The 22,352-nt window shown below is 40.7% G+C and overlaps 1 protein-coding gene across 2 annotated transcripts in view; it reads left to right on the plus strand.

Moving 5' to 3' along the window:
• MAN2A1 (mannosidase alpha class 2A member 1) overlaps window positions 1–22,352 on the plus strand; it is a 214,765-nt gene that overhangs the window by 76,141 nt on the left and 116,272 nt on the right. For both annotated transcript variants that reach the window (XM_005907789.3, XM_070373207.1), the window contains exons 5-6: window positions 11,584–11,711; window positions 21,215–21,388. In XM_005907789.3, coding sequence (XP_005907851.2) covers window positions 11,584–11,711; window positions 21,215–21,388 — 302 coding nt within the window. The remainder of the gene's footprint in view (window positions 1–11,583; window positions 11,712–21,214; window positions 21,389–22,352) is intronic.

The following is a 22,352-nucleotide window of genomic DNA, read 5'->3' on the forward strand; positions in this document are numbered from 1 at the left end:
TTTAAACTTCATATTTGAATATTTTTTAGCTAAATTCAGTTTAAATACTATGTGATATTTATAATACATAGAAATGTGAACCCTTATTCAAACAGCTGAAACGTTATTAGCCTTAGCATTTCCTTTGACTGTCACCCAGCATATTACATATTCATTTTCCCTCTGGGCTCTGAGATATTGAAGGGGTTTTTACATAGCATTTGCTTCTGCTACTGAGACCAGTGTTGAAGTAAGAAGCCCATTGAACTGTTGGAACCTAGAACAGTTTATGTGTTTGCCAGTATCTTGACCAGCTTCTCTGTGTGGACCTCTGATATGAAACAAGGCTCCAAATGTATGTGTTAGATATTGTCTTGACCAGGCTTCTGGATTACATTGCTTTGCCAGGCCTGCAGTCTTTCATCCTTCTACCATTCCCTTACATCTTTTTTTCCTAGGTTTATAGTTTAGTAAACCTTCCACCCTGTCCTAATAACTATCTCTGCTTATTGAAATCAGAGGAATGTTTGAGGTTGCTTTCTTAAATAATACAATTGCAAACATATTGCAAACTTACATACATTCTATATCTTGAGTTCACTAGGAAAAATAACCTTTAAAGTTCTTACACTAGCTAATTTATTATACATTTTATACAGGTCAGATTTTATGGTATTTAACGAAAGGCTGCTATAAAATTTGCAGAGCAATGAGAAGTTACAGTGTGTCTTGTGATGTTCAGAGTAAATTGCAGGTTTGGATCGAATTTAGAGCCTAAAGATACATAGCGTTTCATCAAAGGAGTCAAAGCAGTGCCCGGTGTCTCAGATGACTTTGATTCTAGTAGTGAAGCAGAGGTGTAGGTTTATTTCAGAAAGTACGTACTCCATCCCGGCGCCCGCCCTCCAGTCCTGGCTCGTCCCTCCCCCTCTCATTCAGTTCATCACTGGCTTCCGCTGCATCAGATAGGGGCAAAAGCCTGGAGCGCTGATGAGCTGCTATGTCTGTGGGTACTCTTCAGTCCTCCTAGGGGATTTCTTAGCAGTGTTGACACTAACCACTCCATTCGCCTTGAAATTCTTTCCTTTTTTGGTCTTCTGTGGCCCAGAGCTCTTCTCCTGGCCCCAGGCGTGTATGGCTGAACAGTGCTTTTTCTTCCCCTTCGTGACTCCCTCCTCTGCCCCTTCCTACACATTCCAGCTCTCACCCGTGTGCAGCTGCTGCTTCTCCTCTTCAGTCTGCGGGTGATTCCACACCGCTGTTTTAATTTCCAAGTGTGCAGGCTAAAGTTCCAACCTCACTTCTTCTTCCCTAGTCAAGGGTAAGAGTAACACCTAACACTGAGTGGTTACTCTACTCAGTGTAGAAGGCATATTCTCAACAGTGCTATGTATTCATTCAGCTGGTCCTAGGTCATTCCTGCATGCTGAGATCCTGCATTTTCCTCATTCTCCTTCTGGGGAGACCAGACAGAGGGGGTCAGGAGTGTGCCTCGGGTCCCGGTGTATGAGCCTGCCCGTGTCTTCTTGGCTTCAGATGCCTCAGTGACATCCAGCGCGTCCACAGGCCCAGTGCGGCCCCTCCACTGGGCACATCCTTGCTTGGCCCGGTTCCCGCTCACCTGTCTGCCCTTCCCTCCATCACTTCTCCCCTCACACACCTCTTTAAGCCCCGCTGAACCACGTGGATGTCCTCAGTCACAGTTATTCTCTCCTTCTTAGGAATTTGCTCATGAGTTTAGCTGAGAATTTTTTTTTTCCTTTTGTGCATTGGATAATCTCAATGCTGTTTATTCTTTAAGACTCAACTGAAATATTGCCTCAGCTCTGAAGCCTTCCCTTATTTTCTCCTTCGTCTATTCAGCAAGTATTTACTGTGCTAGACTCCAGGGATACAAGAAGTGAATTAGAGATACCTGGTCCCAGCCCTCAGGGCAGGGAAGGGAAAACAATGTAATTAACACAGTATCACAATAAAGTCTTTCCTTCTATGGAAACAAGGGGGTCTTGGAAAGCTTCCTGAAGCAAGTGGTATTCATGTTGAAATTGGAAAGCTATTAGAATAGCCAATAGCAGAGGGTGGGGAAAGGATTCCAGGTTATGAGAGGAGAATTGTGATTATGGGCCAGGGATTCGGAAGAACGTGGCCTGTTCAGACGCCTGAAAGAAGTTTATTAGGCTGCAGCAGAGCAGGGGAGGGTGTGTGTGCAGGGCTGAGCACAGTGCAGTGCTCAGGGAGGTGCAGATTAAAACTGCTTCCAGGTGCTATCTAGAGCCCCTGAAAGGGGACACAGAAGGACTGAAAGCTCCAGGGCTTGGGAAGGGTGCGGTGACTGTAGCTCTCTGACACTGCTAGTGGGAATATAAAATGAGAAATTACTTCCTGAAAGGCTGCCTGAGTTTTCCAAAGTTAAGTATTCATCAACTTTCCAAGACCTTCTTGTTCCCATAGAAGGAACCTGCTTTACTGTGATACAGTTTTCATTCCATTGTCTTCCCTCCCCTGCCGTGAGGGCTGGGACCAGGTAAGTCTAGTTCCTGGGGGCTCCCTCCTAGGAATTTATCCAAGAAAAATAAAAACATGTTCATAAAAAAGACTTACATAGACATTTTCATAGCAGAATCTTTTATAATGACTTCAAACTGGAAATAGTTCAAATATCCATCAACAGAATAATGAATTAAAATTTTGTGCCGTATTTAAACAATGAATTATCACTCGGCCATGAAAAGTAATGTTACTGAAATATACAGAAATATGGATGAATCTAACAAACATGTTAGCAAAAGAGTCCTGATAGCAAAGCACATTGTACGACTCTGCTTTGTGACGTCTGAGAGTAGCTCATCTGTTGGGATAGGAATCGCAAGGTAAGGATGTCACTTTCTGGTTGTTATTGTTGGGGGGAATTGATTGGAAAAGGGCAGAAGGGACATCTCTGAATAGCTTATGTCTTATTTTCGGTAGTAACAGGTACAATTTTGGGCAGTAACGGGTATAAACAGTTGTCAAAATACATCAAACTGAACACATGTATATTATGTGTTGCTATATCTCAATTATAAATACTTTAGCAAAAATGGTCAGCCATAACATAATGATATATGTCTATTTATTGACATGGAAAGATGTTTATGGTAGATCAGATCAGATCAGTTGCTCAGTCGTGTCCGACTCTTTGCGACCCCATGAATCGCGGCACGCTGGGCCTCCCTGTCCATCACCAACTCCCGGAGTTCACTGAGACTCACGTCCATCGAGTCAGTGATGTCATTCAGCCATCTCATCCTCTGTCGTCCCCTTCTCCTCCTGCCCCCAATCCCTCCCAGCATCAGAGTCTTTTCCAATGAGTCTACTCTTCGCATGAGGTGGCCAAAGTATAGTATTAAGTAAAATAAACTGGTTAAAAACTATGTCTACCATAACCCTTTATGTCTTTATAGAAGGACATTAAGAGTGAAATTTTCAATTTTATTCTTCAACTTCATGTATTTTCTGATTTATTTGAATGAGAATTTTATTGCTTTTATTTTTAAAAAATGAGAAAATGAAATACTATTTATTATACAATGAAATATTTAAAGTATATCTTATTGAAATTTTACAGAAGCTATTAGTTAAACCATCTAATATGATAAATATTCTTAAATGAAATTTCATGATTATTTTATGCTATAGTTTTGTTTGTTTTTAGTGCTTAAAAGAAATCAGGGTAGTATGGCATTTATAGTTTAGAGAACAGTTTAATTCATATTTTAACATAAGTCTGAACATATAAAGGGTACACAGTGAAAGGTAAGGTGCTGACGACTCCTGTTTCTTTGTCATCTAACTTCACAGGAGGCAGCTATTGTGATCAGATATATATAATTTATACAGAAATAGGAAAAGATACGTTCATGTACATATATGCAAAGACACGTTCTTATGCATTATGCAAATGACAGCATGCCCCGCACATTGTGCTTTTTTTGAGTGCATCTTTTTTATTGTAGTGTAATGTATATAACCCAAAATTTATCATTTTAATGTTTCTCTGTGTGACATTCGCTGGCATTACATATATTCACATTGTTTTGCAACATACCCATCGCCCATCTCCAGAACTTTTTCATCATCTTAGATTGAAATGCTGCACCTGTTACACAGTAACTCCCCAGGCCCCTTCAGTCTGGCCTGGCAATCACCATTCTGCCTCTGTCTCTGTCAGTTTCACCCTGCAGGTGAAATCATACAATGCTTGTTTTTTTGTGTCTGCCTTATTTCAGTTACCATAATGTGTTTGAGGTTCATTCATATTGAAGCATGTGTCAATTCCCTCCTTTTCCAGGGCTGCATCGTGTTCCGTTGCATGAATATGCTGTGTTTTGTTTGTTCATTCGTCCATCAGTGGGCGTTTGGATTGTTTCTACCTTTGGGCAAAAATGCTGCGATGAGCATGAGTATGTAAATGCCAGTTTGAGTCCTTCCTTTCGTTCTTCTGTGTGTATACCCAGAAGTGGAATTGCTGGGTCCTGTGACAGTTCTAAGTTTAAGTGTTCGCAGAGCCCCCACACAGGTCCCCGCACAAGCTGCGTCGCTTCACGTCGCCACTAGTAGTGCTGGCGGTTTCCAGCTTCTCTGCATTTCTTATCAACACCTGGTTCCTGTTTTTCTTTTCTTTTTTTTTATAATAGCCATCCTAATGAGTTTTGTACCATGCTTTTTAAACTTAATTTATCTCAGAGAATCTTTCAGGAATCTTTCTTTTTTAAAGACTGTATAAAAGTCTTTGTTATGAGTGGGCCTTAATTTAACTTCTCCTGATTAATGGCCCTATATTTTCTTTTACGGTCTCTTGTGAATGCATGGAGTATATCTTTATATTTAGTGTATACAGTCGACCCTTGATAATCCTCAGAGGATTGGTTGCAGAGCCTGCCTCGGATACCAAAATCCTTACATGAAATTGAGTAATATTTGCATTTAACCTACACACATTTCTCCTGCATACTTGAAACCATCTCCAGATTACTTATAATATTTAATACAATGTAAATGTTATGTTGATCAGTTCAGTTCAGTTCAGTCGCTCAGTCGTGTCCAACTTTTTGCAGCCCCTTGAACCATAGCACGCCAGGCCTCCCTGTCCATCACCAACTCCCAGAGTCCACCCAAACCCATGTCCATTGAGTTGGTGATGCCATCCAACCATCTCATCCTCTGTCGTCCCCTTCTCCTCCTGGCCCTCAATTTTTCCCAGCATCAGGGTCTTTTCAAATGAGTCAGCTCTTCGTATCAGGTGGCCAAAGTACTGGAGTTTCAGCTTCAACATCAGTCCTTCCAGTGAACACCCAGGGCTGATCTCCTTTAGAATGGACTGGTTGGATCTCCTTGCAGTCCAAGGGACTCTCAAGAGTCTTCTCCAACACCACAGTTCAAAAGCATCAATTCTTCGGCACTCAGCCTTCTTCACAGTCCAACTTTCACATCCATACATGACCACTGGAAAAAACCATAGCCTTGACTAGATGGATCTTTCTTGTCAAAGTAATGTCTCTGCTTCTTAATATTCTGTCTAGGTTGGTCATAACTTTCCTTCCAAGGAGTAAGCGTCTTTTAATTTCATGGCTGCAATGACCATCTGCAGTGAATTTGGAGCCCAGAAAAATAAAGTCTGACACTGTTTCCACTGTTTCCCCGTCTATTTGCCATGAAGTGTTAATAGTTGTCAGTGTAATGTCAGTGCTGTGTAAATAGTGGCTAGTGTGCGGCAAATTCAATTTTGTTTTTGGGACTTCCTGGAAGCTTTTTCTTTTTAAAATTTTCCTTCAGAAGTTGGTTCAGTGTGCGGACACAGAGCCTGCAGATATGTAGGGCTGACTGTACAGTGCTTTTGTTTATTTTTATCTATTTTCTGACTTCATTTTAATGAGCATAGATAAAAGTATATATGCATTTTAAAATTTGATAGTTATTGCTAGTCTTAAGTAACAATACCTTTTTCTAAACATCCTTGACATCACAGTGTGTTGTACAACTTTTTGATCTCATTGAAGTTTTAATTTGCATTTCCTTATGAGTGACATTAAACTTCTTTTCATTTTTAGCAGCTAGTTATTTCTGAAATATCTGCTTCATATTTTTTGTTTGCATTTCTTTGGGGTTGTTGGTATTCTTTTCTAATAGGAACACCGAGATTTAAATGGTTAGCAAAACAGATATGATTCCTGCCTTTGTGAGCTGGTAGTCTGCTGGGGGACAAAGACCGTGAACATGAAAATGTGTTATTAAATTTTGTGAAAAGTGCCATGAAGAAAACTTTTGGGTTTTATGCAAGATAACAATTTAGGTGGGGTTTGGGTGGAGTGTGTGTTGGCCAGAGAGGCTCCTAATGGATGCATTATGAGCCAGTGAGGCAAATATTGGGAGAGGATCCTCCAGACAGAGAGAGCATAGACTGCAAACTCAGAGAGAGGATATGGTTGGAGTGAAGTGAGGAGGAGATGAGGACAGATGACTCACTGGCTGTTTGCCCCTCATATATCCTCTAAAGGTGGGCATCGACAATACTCAGAAGAATACGGTGAGTTTCCCGATTTATTATCTGAGGAGTTTTAAGAGAAAACTTATTTTTACTCTCTTATTAAATACTTCTCATGAAAGGCATATAAATCTGATGAGCAAATGTTCTTAAATTATTAATTGATTCATTGGGAGCCTCCATCTTTTTAAATTTTCCATTTAACTAGTTTTTTATTTAAGAATGAATCCCTGTGTATCATCATGTGTTATTTCATATTTCCCTAGATGTATGATTACAAATTCAACTCTTTTTATCATGTGAAATTAATTTGTGATTCTTTGATGCTGGCAAAATGATGCATTGTTTGCTACTAAGTTATCTGTAACAGTTTCCCCGTTTGGGGAAGAAAGCTCTTGACGTCTGTCCTTCTGTGTGTGACCAAAGTCTGAATGTGTGATGTGTCTACACGGGGGAGAGGGACTCTCAGAGAAAAGGGCTTGCCGCTTCCTGTGCTTGGCGAGTAGATTCACTCTTCACAGCACAGTGAGCTTGACAGAGATGCTCAGCTTACTTTTGATCAGTATCTTCTAAAGCTTTTTATATCAAGCTTTCAAGCAGAGAAATTGTAGAAACAGAGAAGTGCATAGTGGCTTACAGATCAGCTATTTCAAAAAGTAAAATAAGGGTGTTGTTAATTGTGAAAGTTAGTGCCTGGCTTCCTATTTTCTGGACTTGCTGCATGTACGTACTCCTTTCTCTCCGTCTCTTTCCTTGTCTTTTCATTTGTTTCTAGGTCTCTTGTTTATTAGGAAATGTTAGGAAGGGCATTCATGCAAAAAATTAACCAGAAACCAGAGAGTGTCTTGGCAGAAATTAAACAATAAGACCCTATGAGATGAGCGCGGCATTTTTGATTGTGCATTTCCTTGTTTTTTTTTTCAAAGTGATAATAGTGGTTGTTACTGGGGAGTTAGATCTGGGTAACTTTGTTTACAGTTTCTTCATCCTTTAAGTTTATCATTAGCACAGTAGGCATCGCTCTCCTAAAAGCAGTGTACGGAGCTTGCTTGCTTGTTTTTCAGAAAGCACCTCTTACTGGAGTGTCGTTGATTTGCAGTGTTGTGTTAGTTCCAGGTACATAGCAGTGATTCAGGTACGCGTATATTTGTATATGAATACGTATATGCTTTTTCAGATTCTTCTTCATTTCAGGTTATTGTGAGATATGTGTTTCCCTGTGCCGTACAGTAGGTCCTTATTGCTGTACTGCCCTGACAGTTGCAGGGAAATGGCTCAATTCATGCTTGTTGAGTGCTAAGTGAATGGAAATATTACTTGGGAACACCTGTATTTGCTCTAAGTAGCTTCTTCTCTGTTTCCCGTTACTTTCATAAAAAATTATGAAAGTGTCCAATGTACAGCTTGCAGTCTGTCTTAACTTTATTTTGTTTCGTAACAATGGCAGTTTTAAATATGGTGCTTTTTGTAGGATAGCATGGCCTTTCTGCTATTGCTTATAAATATTTTTCCTGGTTAGTTCCTGGAGTGTTACTTCTGCGAGACTGTCAGGACCGCGTTTTGTCCCCATCACTACACGATGCTGACGGCTGCTGTGCTTCATTAGGTCGATGTCTGCATGTTTATTTGGACCGTTTTGTTTTGTCATTCCTCAGATGCTTCCTAAGCGCTTATTGCATATGTCCTAGAAATCAGGGGTGTACGTGGCGAGTTTGTGCACTGCTGCAATTTTTATGTGTTCATGGGTCTTTTTTTTAAACTGGTCAAGTGGCAGTTTTGCTTAACACAGTGAGTATATTTTATTAAGCCTGACCTTCCTGCCTGTGAGACTGTCTGGTTTATAATCCGGTTCTCAGCATTCCTATGTGTGGACTAGAGAGTGAAATAGTACTCACTAACCTGGTTATCTGGCCAGGTGTCCGTCTTAAATTATGCTGTCTATCCTCTCCCATTCTGTTCTACGGGTTAGAGAAACTGTGCTGAGAAAAGCTAAAACCTGTGTTCTTCCTGGCTTGCTGTTATGACACCACTTATGCCTCTTGTGACTGCCTGATGTAGTTTTTGTTAAAAATCTGTTTGAGCCACTGCACATGTCAGCTGTTTGTCTTCCATGACAGAGCATCTTGGCTTTCTTACGAGCTTGTTTCAAATCACTCTGAAGATTTGAAAAACCAACTGTAATCCATGCTTCCCCAGTACGTTAATAGCTATTTTAATAATATAAATATTTGTAAAATTTATTTCTCAACTTTATATTCTGACCCACTGATGTGTCTGTTTCTAAGTTGCAGTTATATGGTAGCTTTTTAAGCTGTAAAAATGCCTTTTACCAAGCAGAGGTGCGGGTTGCTCTTGATGACTCTCTCCTAGGTGGTTTCAGGATATAGTTGCAGATTTATTTTTATCTCTAACATTTCTTATTGCCTCAGTTTCCTCTTACACTTTCCTTCTACTTGTTCCTTAACTCTCCTTTGACTGTTTTCTCCAAATTCCCTATCCTTTTCTATTTCCTCTTTGTGCCGTTTCTTCAAGATGTAATCTGTATATTGGCCTTTTCCCCTAAACTTAGTTTTCTTTTTTGTTAGTTTCTTTTGACTGCCTCATTGTCACATCAAATAGCCTTATCCAAATTTATATGTATCACATTGTAAATTGTAAAATGACTCCCTTCTCAGCTGAGCTGCACTGTGTGAGCAGCACCAGTCTCTGAGACACCTGGAATCCAATCCCGTGTCAGACGTGCTTTAGTGCTCGCTCTTATTTCAGGCGTTTCTTGATTCCCGCTGATGCTTCCTCAAGCGTCTCCTCTTTCTCCTTCCTCGTTCATTTCTCATACATAAGCCACATTCCAGATCGTGTCACTTCATACCTACATTATTCACCCCTTTTTAGCTGACCCTTCCCTGTCCAATTTATTTGCCTATGTCTTTGCACTTCAGCCAATCAAAAGCTTTATGTTAATACTGATTTTAAACTGAGAATCTCATTCATGGATTCCCTATTCATCTAGCAACAGAGTGCCCATTATATGCCACGTAAGTTTCTCAGTGCTGGCCTGGAGAAGTGAACAAAGCAGCACGTCCTGGTCCCTTCTGTCCTGGAGCTGATATTGTAGCGGTTGGTAGGACAAGGAAGGATGGGTATCCTGGAGGCTTCTGTGGGTGGGTTTATTTGATCTGAGAAAGGAAAGACAGGAGAAAATAGCTAAGAAAATTATGAAAAGCAGTTAAATGAGCAGGGGCTTTCACGCCTCCCCTGTGTTACAGATGGGATAGTCTTTAACCACTGTGTACAGATGAGAATTCAGTCTCTAATCTCAGTAGTATCTTAGGCGTCATGGGGAGGGAAAGGGTAAAGTATTTACAAATGGAGTTGAAGAAATTTAATATGCATGATTATTTGCTGGCTTGGCTGTTTCTTGGAGCCTATTTATGCTTATGGGACAGGAAATATGTAGCAAAATAAAACTGGCAGAAATAGGTGAAAAATTCCATTGAGTGATTTTTTTTTCCCATTTAATCTTAATAGTATTCAGATTAGTTACTTTATAGTTTCTATTCTCTGTTCAGGAGAAGCACAGAATTTGTTTTGGCCAGTTTATTTGTGATGTTTTCCAAAAGATCTGTTTACTGAAATACTGAGCTAAGGTGGCTAGAAATTAAACTCCAAATCTTTCCTGACATCTCAGGCTTCCAAGTACTGGCCATAGGTATAAGGGGCTGGGGCTGCCGTGGCCTCTAGAGTGTGGCTAAAGCAGGCAATCAACAGAAAGAGAAGAGGAAGAAGGAACCTTAAATGAAGTCCTGTTGGCAGGAAAAGTGGGACAAAATCGCCTTGGGTTTTGTTGTGTTCTTAAAGAGATACAGTTGTTAGGAATTCCCATCTTCTTTCTTGTAAGTCTGATGTGGGCCTGTGAGAAGCTGAGAATCTGAGATTTGACTGGGTTTCTTTAATACAATAATGAACCATCATATTCTCCGTGGGAGATTGCATTAGTTGGTGATCCCCATGGTGACACAGATGTAATTAATACCTTTTCATTTTACACAAGGAAATCATTCATTCATTCACTTTTAGAAATTGTGTCCTTATCCATTCTGTCATTGGTTCTGTGTTTGAAAAAATCAGATGTTTTGTTAATGCTACAGCTTGTGTTATATGCCTTGTATAAAATTATTCTTTATGCTTCTGCTCTGTTTTAGTTAAATTTGGCTTGATACTTGGCTGTTAAGTTATAGGTGTTCAGTGATGTTTATCCTTATTAAAACTGCTTTTCCTTCTGAAATTTTACAGCATTTTCAAAACCACCTTGTCACAAACTCAGAAGTCTGTAGCACTTAAGATGTTTGCTAAAGTTCTTGACATTTATACTTCCTCATGTAGTTTTTCAGATTTTTTATTAGTTGATTATTTTTTTCTTTCTCTGAGAAAGATGTAACACTTTGTATGGTGTTATGTAAAGGAGAACCCAATGAACAGATGATGATAATGTTAGACCTTTTCACTCAATAATGAAAGATAAACTTTATAGCCTATGTTATAACTGACTCCAGAGCAGGGTGCTCTATAATGTCTTCTGTGTTCCCAGAAGCATGTGATACTATTAGATTTACCTTTATTATCATTACTTTTATAGTTTGCATGATTAACTTATTAATGTCAGAAGTACTAAAGTAAGTATGATAAAACAAATGCTGTGCTTAAAATGACTGTCCACCAGTAGACACTCCTCAAGCATACACTCTGAGTAAAGCACTTTGCCAGGTGCTCAGCAAGATCCAGAAATAAATGAGACATGGTTGCTGACTTCAGGAAGCTATGTGGGAGAGCATATCCTTTATGAAATAGATCTCCCAGAGTCACCTGTGTGGCTTTGTCTTTAGGACAGGTCACCTCAGATACTGTGCCATGCATGCTTCATCACCAGTGTCCCAAAGTGGAAATTCATGCACTGTGTTGTTTTTTTTTTAATTACTGTAAATACATTTAAAGGCTATACCTAATGTTTATGATGTCTTACTTTTTTATTTCAACTTTTCTTATATATGTTAATGTAAATTCTTATGTTATTTTCTCCTTAGTTTGCTAGAAAACGGTCAGTTTGAAATTGTGACAGGTGGCTGGGTAATGCCTGATGAAGCTGGTGCACATTATTTTGCCATAATTGACCAACTAATTGAAGGACATCAGTGGCTGGAGAAGAATCTAGGTACGTATGGGTATCTTTCTCTTCCGTGCGGACTGTGCTGTGCTGTGCTTCATCACTCAGTCGCGTCCGACTCTTTGCGACCCCATGGACTATGGCCCGCCAGGCTTCTCTGTCCTTGGGGATTCTCCAGGCAAGAACACTGGAGTGGGCTGCCATGCCCCCTGCCAGGGGATCTTCCTAATCCAGGGGTCGAACCCAGGTCTCCCATGTTGCAGGCAGTTTCTTTACTATCTGAGCCACCAGGGAAGCCCAAAATTACTGGAGTGGGTAGCCTGTCCCTTCTCCAGGGGGTCTTCCCGACCCAGGAATCGAATCAGGGTCTCTTGTGTTGCAGGCAGATTCTTTATCAGCTGAGCTCCCAGGTAAGCCCTGGTAGCTCATGTGGACTACTTTGGGCAGTTCATTTTGGGAGAGGTGAGATGGGGTCTTTTCTTTTTTTAATAATTAATTTTTCTAGGACTGATTATTATTGAGTAACTTATTTTTCATCGATCTATGTCTTTTGGATCATAAACTCTGTTATACAGGTATAATGCGGTCACTTTAAGGATCATCTACCTTGTTTCACCTATTTTATCAATTTTGTTTATTAATTTTAGTATTTTCTCCTAAAAATATCCCACTGGAATTTTAATCATATATTAGTTAAGACTCTTGATCATAAAAGGCAAACACCTAATTGCCAGAGATGGGGCAGCGCCAGGGCAGACTGGGCCCAGAGGACTTGGACTGTGCTGCCTGGGTGCTGTCTCTTGGGCCTGCTCACTCTTGCATCTCCTCCTGGGGAGTGTGATAGCCGGAGACAGCCAGGACTCTGGTCTTCCTAGCCCAACAGGAGGAGTCTGCAATTAATACCTTACCTAACTGGCCCGCTTTGGGTTAGATGGTTATTTCCGAGTCAGTTTTTTGTGGCCATAGCTATAGGAGCTGAAATCACTGCGACCTGGTTAGTTTGATGCAAATGGTCTCAAGGAAAGAGAGATTTGAGGCAGGGTCAGCCCCACTTGAACCAGGTGAATGGGTCCTGTAAGGGGAAGAGGATCCTGAACTGATAAAATCAGTTCATACAACTCATAAGAACATGGGACTAATTGAAATCTTTGTGATATATGATATTTGCATTGTGCATCACGGTAAATGGGGCTTCCCTGGTGGCTCAGTAGTAAAAAATCTGCCTGCCAATACAGGAGATGTGGGCTCGATCCCTGGGACAGGAAGATCCCCTGAAGTAGGAAATGGCAGCAGACTGCAGTATTCTTGCCTGGGAAATCCCATGGATAGAGGAGTCTGGCAGGCTACAGTCCATGGGCTCACAAAAGGCTTAATGACTAAAACAACGGCAAACAGCGTGTGTGTAATTATGCTCACATATTTTTCAGTACAGTTTTGTAGTTTATAGTAAATATACATTTGCAATTGAAATTATTTATATTTTATTATTTTAAAATATTTTAAAATATTCTGTTAGAAATGACACCCTCCCACCCCATTAATAGTGACTTTTTATTTTGGAATAATTTCAAATACAAGCATTCTAAGAGTACTACAAAGAACTCCCATAAAGCCCCCAATCACACTCACCAGTTATTAACATTTTGACACATTTGCTTTACTTTTTTCTCTTTCCATATTATTATTGTTGTGATTCTCGTAGAGTAAGTTGCGGATAACATACCTGTACCGAAAAGAGTTAGCATGGCAGGTCAGATGTTATCCTTAGAAAGGTCTTGCTTGCAGAGTTGTTCTTTGGTGGGTGTCTGAGGAGTTGAATTCTTCAATGATGAGTAACTCACTGTGTTTAAACTGCTTGTAAACCCAATGTAGTATATGTTAAACACTTGTTTTCCTTCTGGGAGTCGAATCGTGTTATGAACTAGACAGTGAGTACCCACATGCCCAGAGCCCAGTGAAAGGCCTGGGTACAGTCTCGAGGGAGCGGTTTGGCTGGCCGCCTTTCAGTGTTGTCTGCATTCACTGGTGCAGTGGTTGACTCCGTCTGGGTAATCCGGCAGAGAGAGCTCTTAGAAGCCTGGGCCTGGTTCCTGTGGGCTCTGCCCTGTGTGCCTTTTGTTTCTGCTAATTTTTCTTTGTATCTTTTCACTGTAATAAATCATAGCTGTAAGTTTGACTTTATGTTGGGTGCTATAAGTTTTCTTAAATAAAGAAGTCTGGGGGGTGGACTTAGGGACCCCCTACTTAGTGTCACGTTTCTTGAATACTGAGTTGGCCAAAAATTTCCTTCAGTTTTTAAGTAAAAATAAAAGACACTTTTTCCCCCCCATCAGGAACTTTATTGAACAAAGTATTCACCATTTTGTTCCACTACCTTCTGCCATTTTTCAGGCAACTTTATAATTCCGTTTTCCCAAAACTTTTTGTTTTTTTGAGCAAAGAACTGTTCCAGGTGCTTTTTTATAGTCTTCCAGGGAATTGGAACTTTTTCCATTAAGAGAATTTTGTAAAGACTCCAGTAAGTGGATTTTGTAGATTTTTTTCTTTATGGATGTGTAATTTACATGTAGTGCAACATGTAAGTCGTAACTGTGGAGTTCTTACAGATGTATATACCCACATAACCCCGTTTTCATCATTCTAGAAAGTCCCCTCATTCCCTCACCCCCCGAGTTTCTCCCTGCAGCCGAGTGCTCTGCGTTGCTGTCACTGCAGATCGTTTGCACTGATTTCAGGGCTGCCGCTTTGGGTCTGCCTTCATTTGCTCAGCATAGATGTTTTCCTTGCTGTACGTGAGTGACCATCATTTTGCTGCCGTGAGATCCTCCCAGGCAAAGGGCGCAGTAGTGCTTGGTGTTGTCACAGCGTTGTGTGCCGTGACTACCATCTGTGTTAGAGCCTTATCAGCATCCCCAAAAGGACCCTCTGGTCCACTGATAGTCACACCCCTTTCTGACTCCTTCCTTCTGTGTCCTGGGCTCAGGTGACCACTAGTCTCCTTAGTGGAACACACACACACACACGCAGATTTGACTGGTCTGGACATCTCACATGAATGGCATCATACAACGTGGCCTTTTGGGACTAGCTTTTTTACCTGGCATAATGCTTTCATGGTGTATCCATAGCATGTATCAGGGGTTTATTCCTTTTTAATGACTGAATAATATCCTCTTGTATGGATATACCATATTTGTTTATCCATTGTTTTCCACCTTCAGCTAATGGGCATTTAGATTGCCCTCCTTTTTAGCTACTCTGGGTAATGCTGCTGTGCACGTTTGTGTAAGTTTTTGTGAGGGCAAAAGTTTTCATTTTTTTGGATGTATACCTAAGAGTAGAGTTTAATGAACACATTTGAGAATATTAATTTCTTTCTTGTACCTTTGACTATAGTGAGAACACTTGTAGTGTTCTCAGTTTTGTTTGCTAAACAGTTTGGAGCAGCTTGTTTTGGACACTGTTTTTACATTTGATTTGGGGATACTTTTTAAATTAAAATAATTATTTAAATAATTTTAGTTAATAAATAATTATTAATAAACGATTATTTAAATAATTTAAAATAACTAATTATAGTTCCCTGATGGCTCAGATGATGAAGCATCTGCCTACAATGTGGGAGACCCAGGTTCGATCCCTGGGTTGGGAAGATCCTCTGGAGAAGGAAATAGCACCCCACTCCAGCACTCTTGCCTGGAAAATCCCATGGATGGAGGAACCTGATAGGCTACAGTCCATGGGGTTGCAAAGAGTCGGACATGACTGAGTGACTTCATTTCACTCCACTTCACTTTAAAATTATTTAGTCTTTGGTTGTTAATTTCTGTTTTTATACATTTTATTATATAAAACCGACCATTAGAAACTTTAAATTTGAGTTTTTAAGGTTATCTTTTGCCTAAAATATGCATTTTGTAATGTTCTCTCTGACTCGTCTTAAGTTCTAATATTGTATTTGAAATGATCCAATTTTATTATGTTATTCATATTGCTCATGTTTTGATTTTAAGTCTATTAAATTTGCCATCACTTAAGTGGTATGTATGTTTTACTCTTTTTAATGATTATTTCCTGTAACTTTTCTTGCTTTTACTTTTATATATTTTAACGATCTTATTCTTACATGAAAACACAAAATCTTTCCTGGTTTTATTGGCACACATGCCCTCTTTTTAAATTTTGGATTTGTCTTATATGCATTTTCCCTTACATTTGTCACTTAACCCCCTTTTAAAAATATTTACTTACACCAAGGAAAATCCTGGCGGGATGCTGGGTTTCCCTCTAAGTCTCTGTGTAGCTTTCACCTCCTTTCATATCAGTTTTTAAAAATTCACTCTTTTCTCTGTCATTACACCCCAGGGATTCTTTAATTTGTTGCAGCTAGGTTGCTCTGTCCTGTGTATCAGGTGATTTTGATCGAAAAAGATCACTGGTAATGATAAAATCTCAGACATCACTGTAACTTTTCATGTTGGATTTTACTTTTGTTTGTAAGCTTATTCTGCCCTTGTTATTCTGGACAATATATGAAGAAGTGAAGTCGCTCAGTCGTGTCTAACTCTTTGCAATCCCATGGACTCTAGCCCACCAGGCTCCTCTGTCCATGGGATTTCCCAGGCAAGAATCCTGGAGGGGCAGCCATTCCCTTCTCCAGGGGCTCTTCCTGACCCAGGGACTGAACCCGCATCTCCTGCACTGCAGGCGAGCTCTTTACAACTGAGCTGCAAAGGAAGCCGACTCACTGGAAAAGGCCTGATCCTGGGAAAGACGGAAGCAAAAGGGAAGGGGCAGCAGAGATGAGATGGTCAGGCAGCATCGCTGACTCGATGGGCGCGAATTTGAGCAAACGCGGGAGAGAGCGCAGGACAGAGGCTCCTGGCGCACAGCAGTCCCTCGGGTTGCAAACGACCAGGCATAACTGAGCAGCAGCATCGCATTCCTAGTGCTTGTTTATCTTGTAGCTGGAAGCGTGTACCTTGTGACCACCCTCATTCAGTTCCTTCTTGTCCTACTCCTGCCTTTGGTGACCACAGGTCTGATCTCTCTGAGTTTGCTGCTTTTGAAGTATAATTGATCTACAACATATGTCCCTGATACACAACACTGTGACTCTGTGTTTCCATACATTTCAAATATGGAATCACATGGCTTATTTTGCAGCTGGAAGTTTGTGCCTCTTAATCTCCCTCACCTCTTTCTTTCTTCTTGCCAGTCTCCTCCCTTCTGGAAACCACCTGTTTGTTCTCTGTGTCTGTGGCTCTTTTCTGTTTTGTTGTTCATGTGTTTTCTAGCTTACGTGTCAGTGACATCATACGTGGTTTGTCTTTTTCTGTCTGACTTACTTCATAGAGCAGATTGCCTCAGCCTGGTAAATGTTGTCAAAAATGTTCTTTTATATGCCTGAATACGGTTCTGTTGTATATTTGTATGTATACATGCACATATGTATGTGTGTATATGTACATGTGTGGGTATGTATGTATGTCCACCCATCCACTTATGGACACTTAGGTTGCTTCTGTATCTTGACTACTGTAAATAATGCTGCTGTGAATGTGGGGGTCCGTGTATCTTTTCAAATTAGTGTTTTTGTTTTCTTTAGATTAATTCCCAAGTGTGGAATCGCTGGGTCATATGGTAGTTCTCTTTAATTTTTCAAGAATTTTCTGTACTGCTTACTATAGTGACTATACCAACTTACATTCCCACCAGCAGTGCAGGGGTTCTCTTTTCTCTACATATAGTTTCTTTTAACTGAAGTATGTACAGTTTTTTAGACATAATGCTCTTGTACACTTAATAGACTATGTAAACATAACTTTTATATGTACTGGGTAACATTTTATTGTGATATTCTCTTTATGGCAGTGGTCTGAAAGTAAACCCTCAATATCTCCGAGGTATGCCTATATGCAATAGGATGTGTGTAGGTTATATGAAAATATAATACCATTTTATATAAGGAACTTGACATCCAAGGATTTTGGTTTTTTCAGGCGTCCTGGAAGCAATCTCCCTTGGATACCAAGGGATGACTGTAGTTAGATTCACATGCATGTTTTTTTGAACCATTTGAGAAGAAGTGGGAGACATCTTGTCCCTTCAGTGTTACTTCCTAAGAAACAGAGATGTTTGCTTAGATAAGCAGAAGATGTCAAATCAGGAGTTTTAGCAATGATGCCACAATCTAGTTCACAATATATTCAAACCTTGTCACTTGTCTTAGTAATGTTATTCAGTAAAAGCCGCTGTTTTCCCTCTTCCAGTCCAGGGTCACGTGTGGCATCTAGCTGTCACGTCTTTTTGTCTCCTTAACCTGGAGCACTCCCTCAGCCGTTCTCTGGGTTTCTTAACCTTGGATTTTTGAGGAAGTCAGACTTCTGTTGTAAAACGTCTCTCAGTTTGAGTGGTTCCCCTTATCCTTAGCTTCGGCTCACGCTGTCTGGTCTGTCTATTTTCCTGGGATGTCTCCACGGGTCTTTCCTGTGGGCTCAGTGTGTCTCATCAGGAAGTGCGCGCCGCCTCTCTGTTCCCATGCTAGTGGCGTTGTCCGTGACCAGGCACGGCTTACATTTCTTCTCTGTGCTTTACGTTTACCCGCTTTGTGGGAGACACGTTGAGAACAGGTAAAATTCCTCATCAAACTTGAGTATTTTAGTTTTAGGATCTGTTGATGAGTTTCTAACTCCACCATTCCTTCCGTAACTATTGGTTTTGCTGTTGTTTAGTTGCTTTGTCTGACTCTTGGGACCCCATGGACTGTAGTCTGCCAGGCTCCTCTGTCTGTGGGATTTCCCAGCAGAGAATACTGGAGTGGGTTGCCATTTCCTTCTCCAAGGGATCTTCCTAACCCCGGGGTCAAACCCACATCTCCTGCATTAGCAGGCGATTCTTTACTGCTGAGCCACCAGGGAAGACCTAATTATTTGTTAGCATTTTTTACTAAAAGGAAGAGGTTTCTTTTTTATTTTGTATTTGTGAGCTTGTGGGTTTTATTTTATTCAGTGGGTTCTAGTCCAGTGCTACTGTTCTTTATTTTGATGCCCCAGTTGTCCCACATTCGGCCAATGGAAGCCCCTTCAAGCTATCTCCCAGTTTATTTTTATATAATACGTTTCCATGACTCTTTGGCCATTTCTTTACTTTATGCCCCAAATACTCTGTTCTAGGGTTATCTTGTACTTTCGCAGTCTCAGCCCTGAAATAAGCTGTTTCTCTGAGGTTATTATAGAGCATAGCATTTAGAGGTCAGAATCTAGGAGCGAAGTTCAGCTAATTGATCCTGAAGTGCTCCTGCATCTAGGCCTCCCTAGTGCAGTGAGCTAGGAAGTGAGCTCGTGCACACACACACACACACACACACACACACATATGTAGTTTGTTTAAATATATATGTATGTTTGTGTGTTTATTTGTACATTTATTCATAAGTTAGTACTGCTGTCTCCTATTTCAGCTCAGTACCATAGGCTCCATTCTACTCGCACATTTATAGGAACTGGTTTGCAGTTCCTTCTCTCAAAATATAAAACCTGGCTGCTTTACCTAACTAGTTTGCTCAGTCTTGGAATTCATGAAAGTTTCAGAATTGCTAAACCTATGCTACCACAAAAAAACCCAAAGTACTAAATAGGTTCAAGATTTCTTTATAATTTTTTGGAGGTAAATCCCATATGTGAAATGGGCAAACTTTATATGGCAACTTCTTTGAATTTTGACATATACTGTTGGTTCTCTGACAGTTCAACTTTTCCTTTTCAGTCTGCTTTGCTGGCTTCATCTTCAGTGTTCTGCAGCGTTCTCTCTGTTTTCTTTTCTGTTTTTCTCTGTGAACACCTTGCATGGTAATCTTTACAGCTATAATCAGGATCAAGATTAACTCATTTGTGTAATCCTAAGCCAATGTAATCCTTTCTTCAGTTCAGTTCAGTTCAGTCGCTCAGTCGTGTCTGACTCTTTGTGACCCCATGAATCGCAGCACACCAGGCCTCCCTGTCCATCACCGACTCCCGGAGTTCACTCAGACTCACATCCATCGAGTCGGTGATGCCATCCAGCCATCTCATCCTCTGTCGTCCCCTTCTCCTCCTGCCCCCAATCCCTCCCAGCATCAGAGTCTTTTCTCCAAAACCCCAGTTCAAAAGCATGAATTCTTCGGCACGCAGCTTTCTTCACAGTCCAACTTTCACATCCATACATGACCACTGGAAAAACCATAGCGTTGACTAGACGGACCTTTGTTGGCAAAGTAATGTCTCTGCATTTCAATATGCTATCTAGGTTGGTCATAACTTTTCTTCCAAGGAGTAAGCGTCTTTTAATTTCATGGCTACAGTCACCAACTGCAGTGATTTTGGAGCCCCCAAAAAATAAAGTCTGACACTGTTTCCACTGTTTCCTCATCTATTTCCCAGGAAATGATGGGACCACATGCCATGATCTTCGTTTTCTGAATGTTGAGCTTTAAGCCCGCCTTTTCACTCTCCTCTTTCACTTTCATCAAGAGGCTTTTGAGTTCCTCACTTTCTACCATAAAGATGGTGTCATCTGCATATCTGAGGTTATTGATATTTCTCCTGGCAATCTTGATTCCAGCTTGTGCTTCTTCCAGCCCAGCGTTTCTCATGATGTACTCTGCATAGACGTTAAATAGGCAGGGTGACAATATACAGCCTTGATGTACTCCTTTTCCTGTTTGGAACCAGTCTGTGTATGGAAAGTGCTAAATAGATGTTTGAGTGAAAAAAATGCAGTTAGATTACTTATGTCTATGTATATGTAGCATATAGAAGCCTTCTTTAAGAATCCTGAATAAATATTTGCATACTGCCCAATGAATAATCTTATTTCATTAATTCTAACCTGTGTGTTTATTATGTTGGTTTTTCATGTTATCCTCTGTGAAATTGAGGTGTATCTTTAGTTCTTTACCAGAATTGGTGTGAGTCAGGTGTGAAAAATTCTATTGATTCCTTCTTGATAGCAAGTACCAGCATCAGAATGTCTTAAGATTTATAAGGACATAACAGCATAGTTATTTTGGCCAGTTCTGCTACTGTGTTATATGATGATTTAGCACTGTTGTACGGTATAAAAGAGAGCCTAAAATCCCTTAATGTTGGGATTGGAGAGTACAAGTTGAAATGACTTGGATTAGTTTTCTGTGTTGTATAAGAGCGAGTTGCAGGCTTTTGCAGCTCCACAGAAGAGAGGACTGTTAGCTCCTAGAGGGCAGTGGCTTGGTCCTGTGTGTTTCTCGGGCTCCACTGACTGCAGCAGCTTTCCAATATCTATCAGATGACAGAGTGCTCACTTTAGCTCCAGCCGATTCACTTCCAGTGTGAGTCACCCTGCCTGGGAGGACGGCCGGGGCAGAGTCCTCCTTCTCTCGGGGGTCTTGCAGGGAGTCTCACTAAGGGTGCTCTGGGCAGCCCTTTATTTTGGAATCCAGAAGACCAGGGAGCTCGGGTGGGTCTGAATGTGTTGTGACTTTTTCTTTTTCATTTATCAATTAAAAAAATAACACTTATTCTCTTTATCAACAGGAGTGAAACCTCGGTCTGGTTGGGCTATCGACCCGTTTGGACATTCACCAACAATGGCATATCTTCTAAAACGTGCTGGATTTTCTCACATGCTTATTCAGAGAGTTCATTATGCAGTTAAAAAACACTTTGCATTGCATAAAACACTGGAGTTTTTTTGGAGACAAAATTGGGGTATGTAGGGTTAGATGAAAGTAGATCTTACTTGACCTAGATATTATTTCACAGGGGTTATGACCTCTTGCTGTTATGGGTTTTATTCAACATGTCTTTCTTGAGAATCAGGTTGCTTAAAGATACACATAATTATTTTTTCAATATAATTGTGTCAGGAGTCTTTTAAGCATTGGTAAAAATATTTATCTATAGAACATGGTAGATTCTTTTAAGCCTAAAGGAAGTAAACAAAATAAGAAATTAGTCTTTTGCAACTAATGCTTTCATTTGATTCTATTTTAAAATGTACCCATTTTACCACAAAGTTGATCGCATTAGAACTGATGTTTGTTTAGTCACTAAGTCATGTCCGACTTTTTTGCGAACCCAGGGACTGTGGCTCTTTGGACTCCTCTGTCTGTGGAATTTTCCAGGCAAGAGTCCTGGTGTGCATTGCCATTTCCTTCTCCAGGGGATCTTCCCGACCCAGGGATGGAACCCGGGGCTCTGCTGCGTCTCCTGCGTAGCCAGCTGACCCTTTACCACTGAGTTCCTGGGGAATCCCCGCCAGTGTTCCTTCCTTCTGCCTCTCCTGTCTCTGTAGCTAGTTGGAATTGCCTTTTAACACCTTCCTCTTGCCCTCCTGGAACAGCTGTCCTGTTTCCTTTGTCACTTGTTTTCACACTCTTCTTGGTACCCCGGGGATCCACGGATGCACGCCTCCAGGGGATCCACGGATGCACGCCTCCAGCTCTGCGCTGGAGGAGGGGTGGCAAGGTTCAGCCCTCCTGAGGGGCCTCTGCCTTTCCCACCCCCAGGCCATTGTCTGCTTACATATTTTTACTTAGTGAGTCCTTATTATGGGACATGCATTGTGTTACATGCTTTATATTCACTCTCTCATTGAACCTTTGTAATTATTGCCAAGTTGGGTTCTATTATTATAGGACCTCTTAAATGGTGAAAAGGTGAGGCCCTTTGC

The sequence above is a fragment of the Bos mutus genome, chromosome 7 (assembly GCF_027580195.1).
Source record: "Bos mutus isolate GX-2022 chromosome 7, NWIPB_WYAK_1.1, whole genome shotgun sequence".
Taxonomy (NCBI): domain Eukaryota; kingdom Metazoa; phylum Chordata; class Mammalia; order Artiodactyla; family Bovidae; genus Bos; species Bos mutus.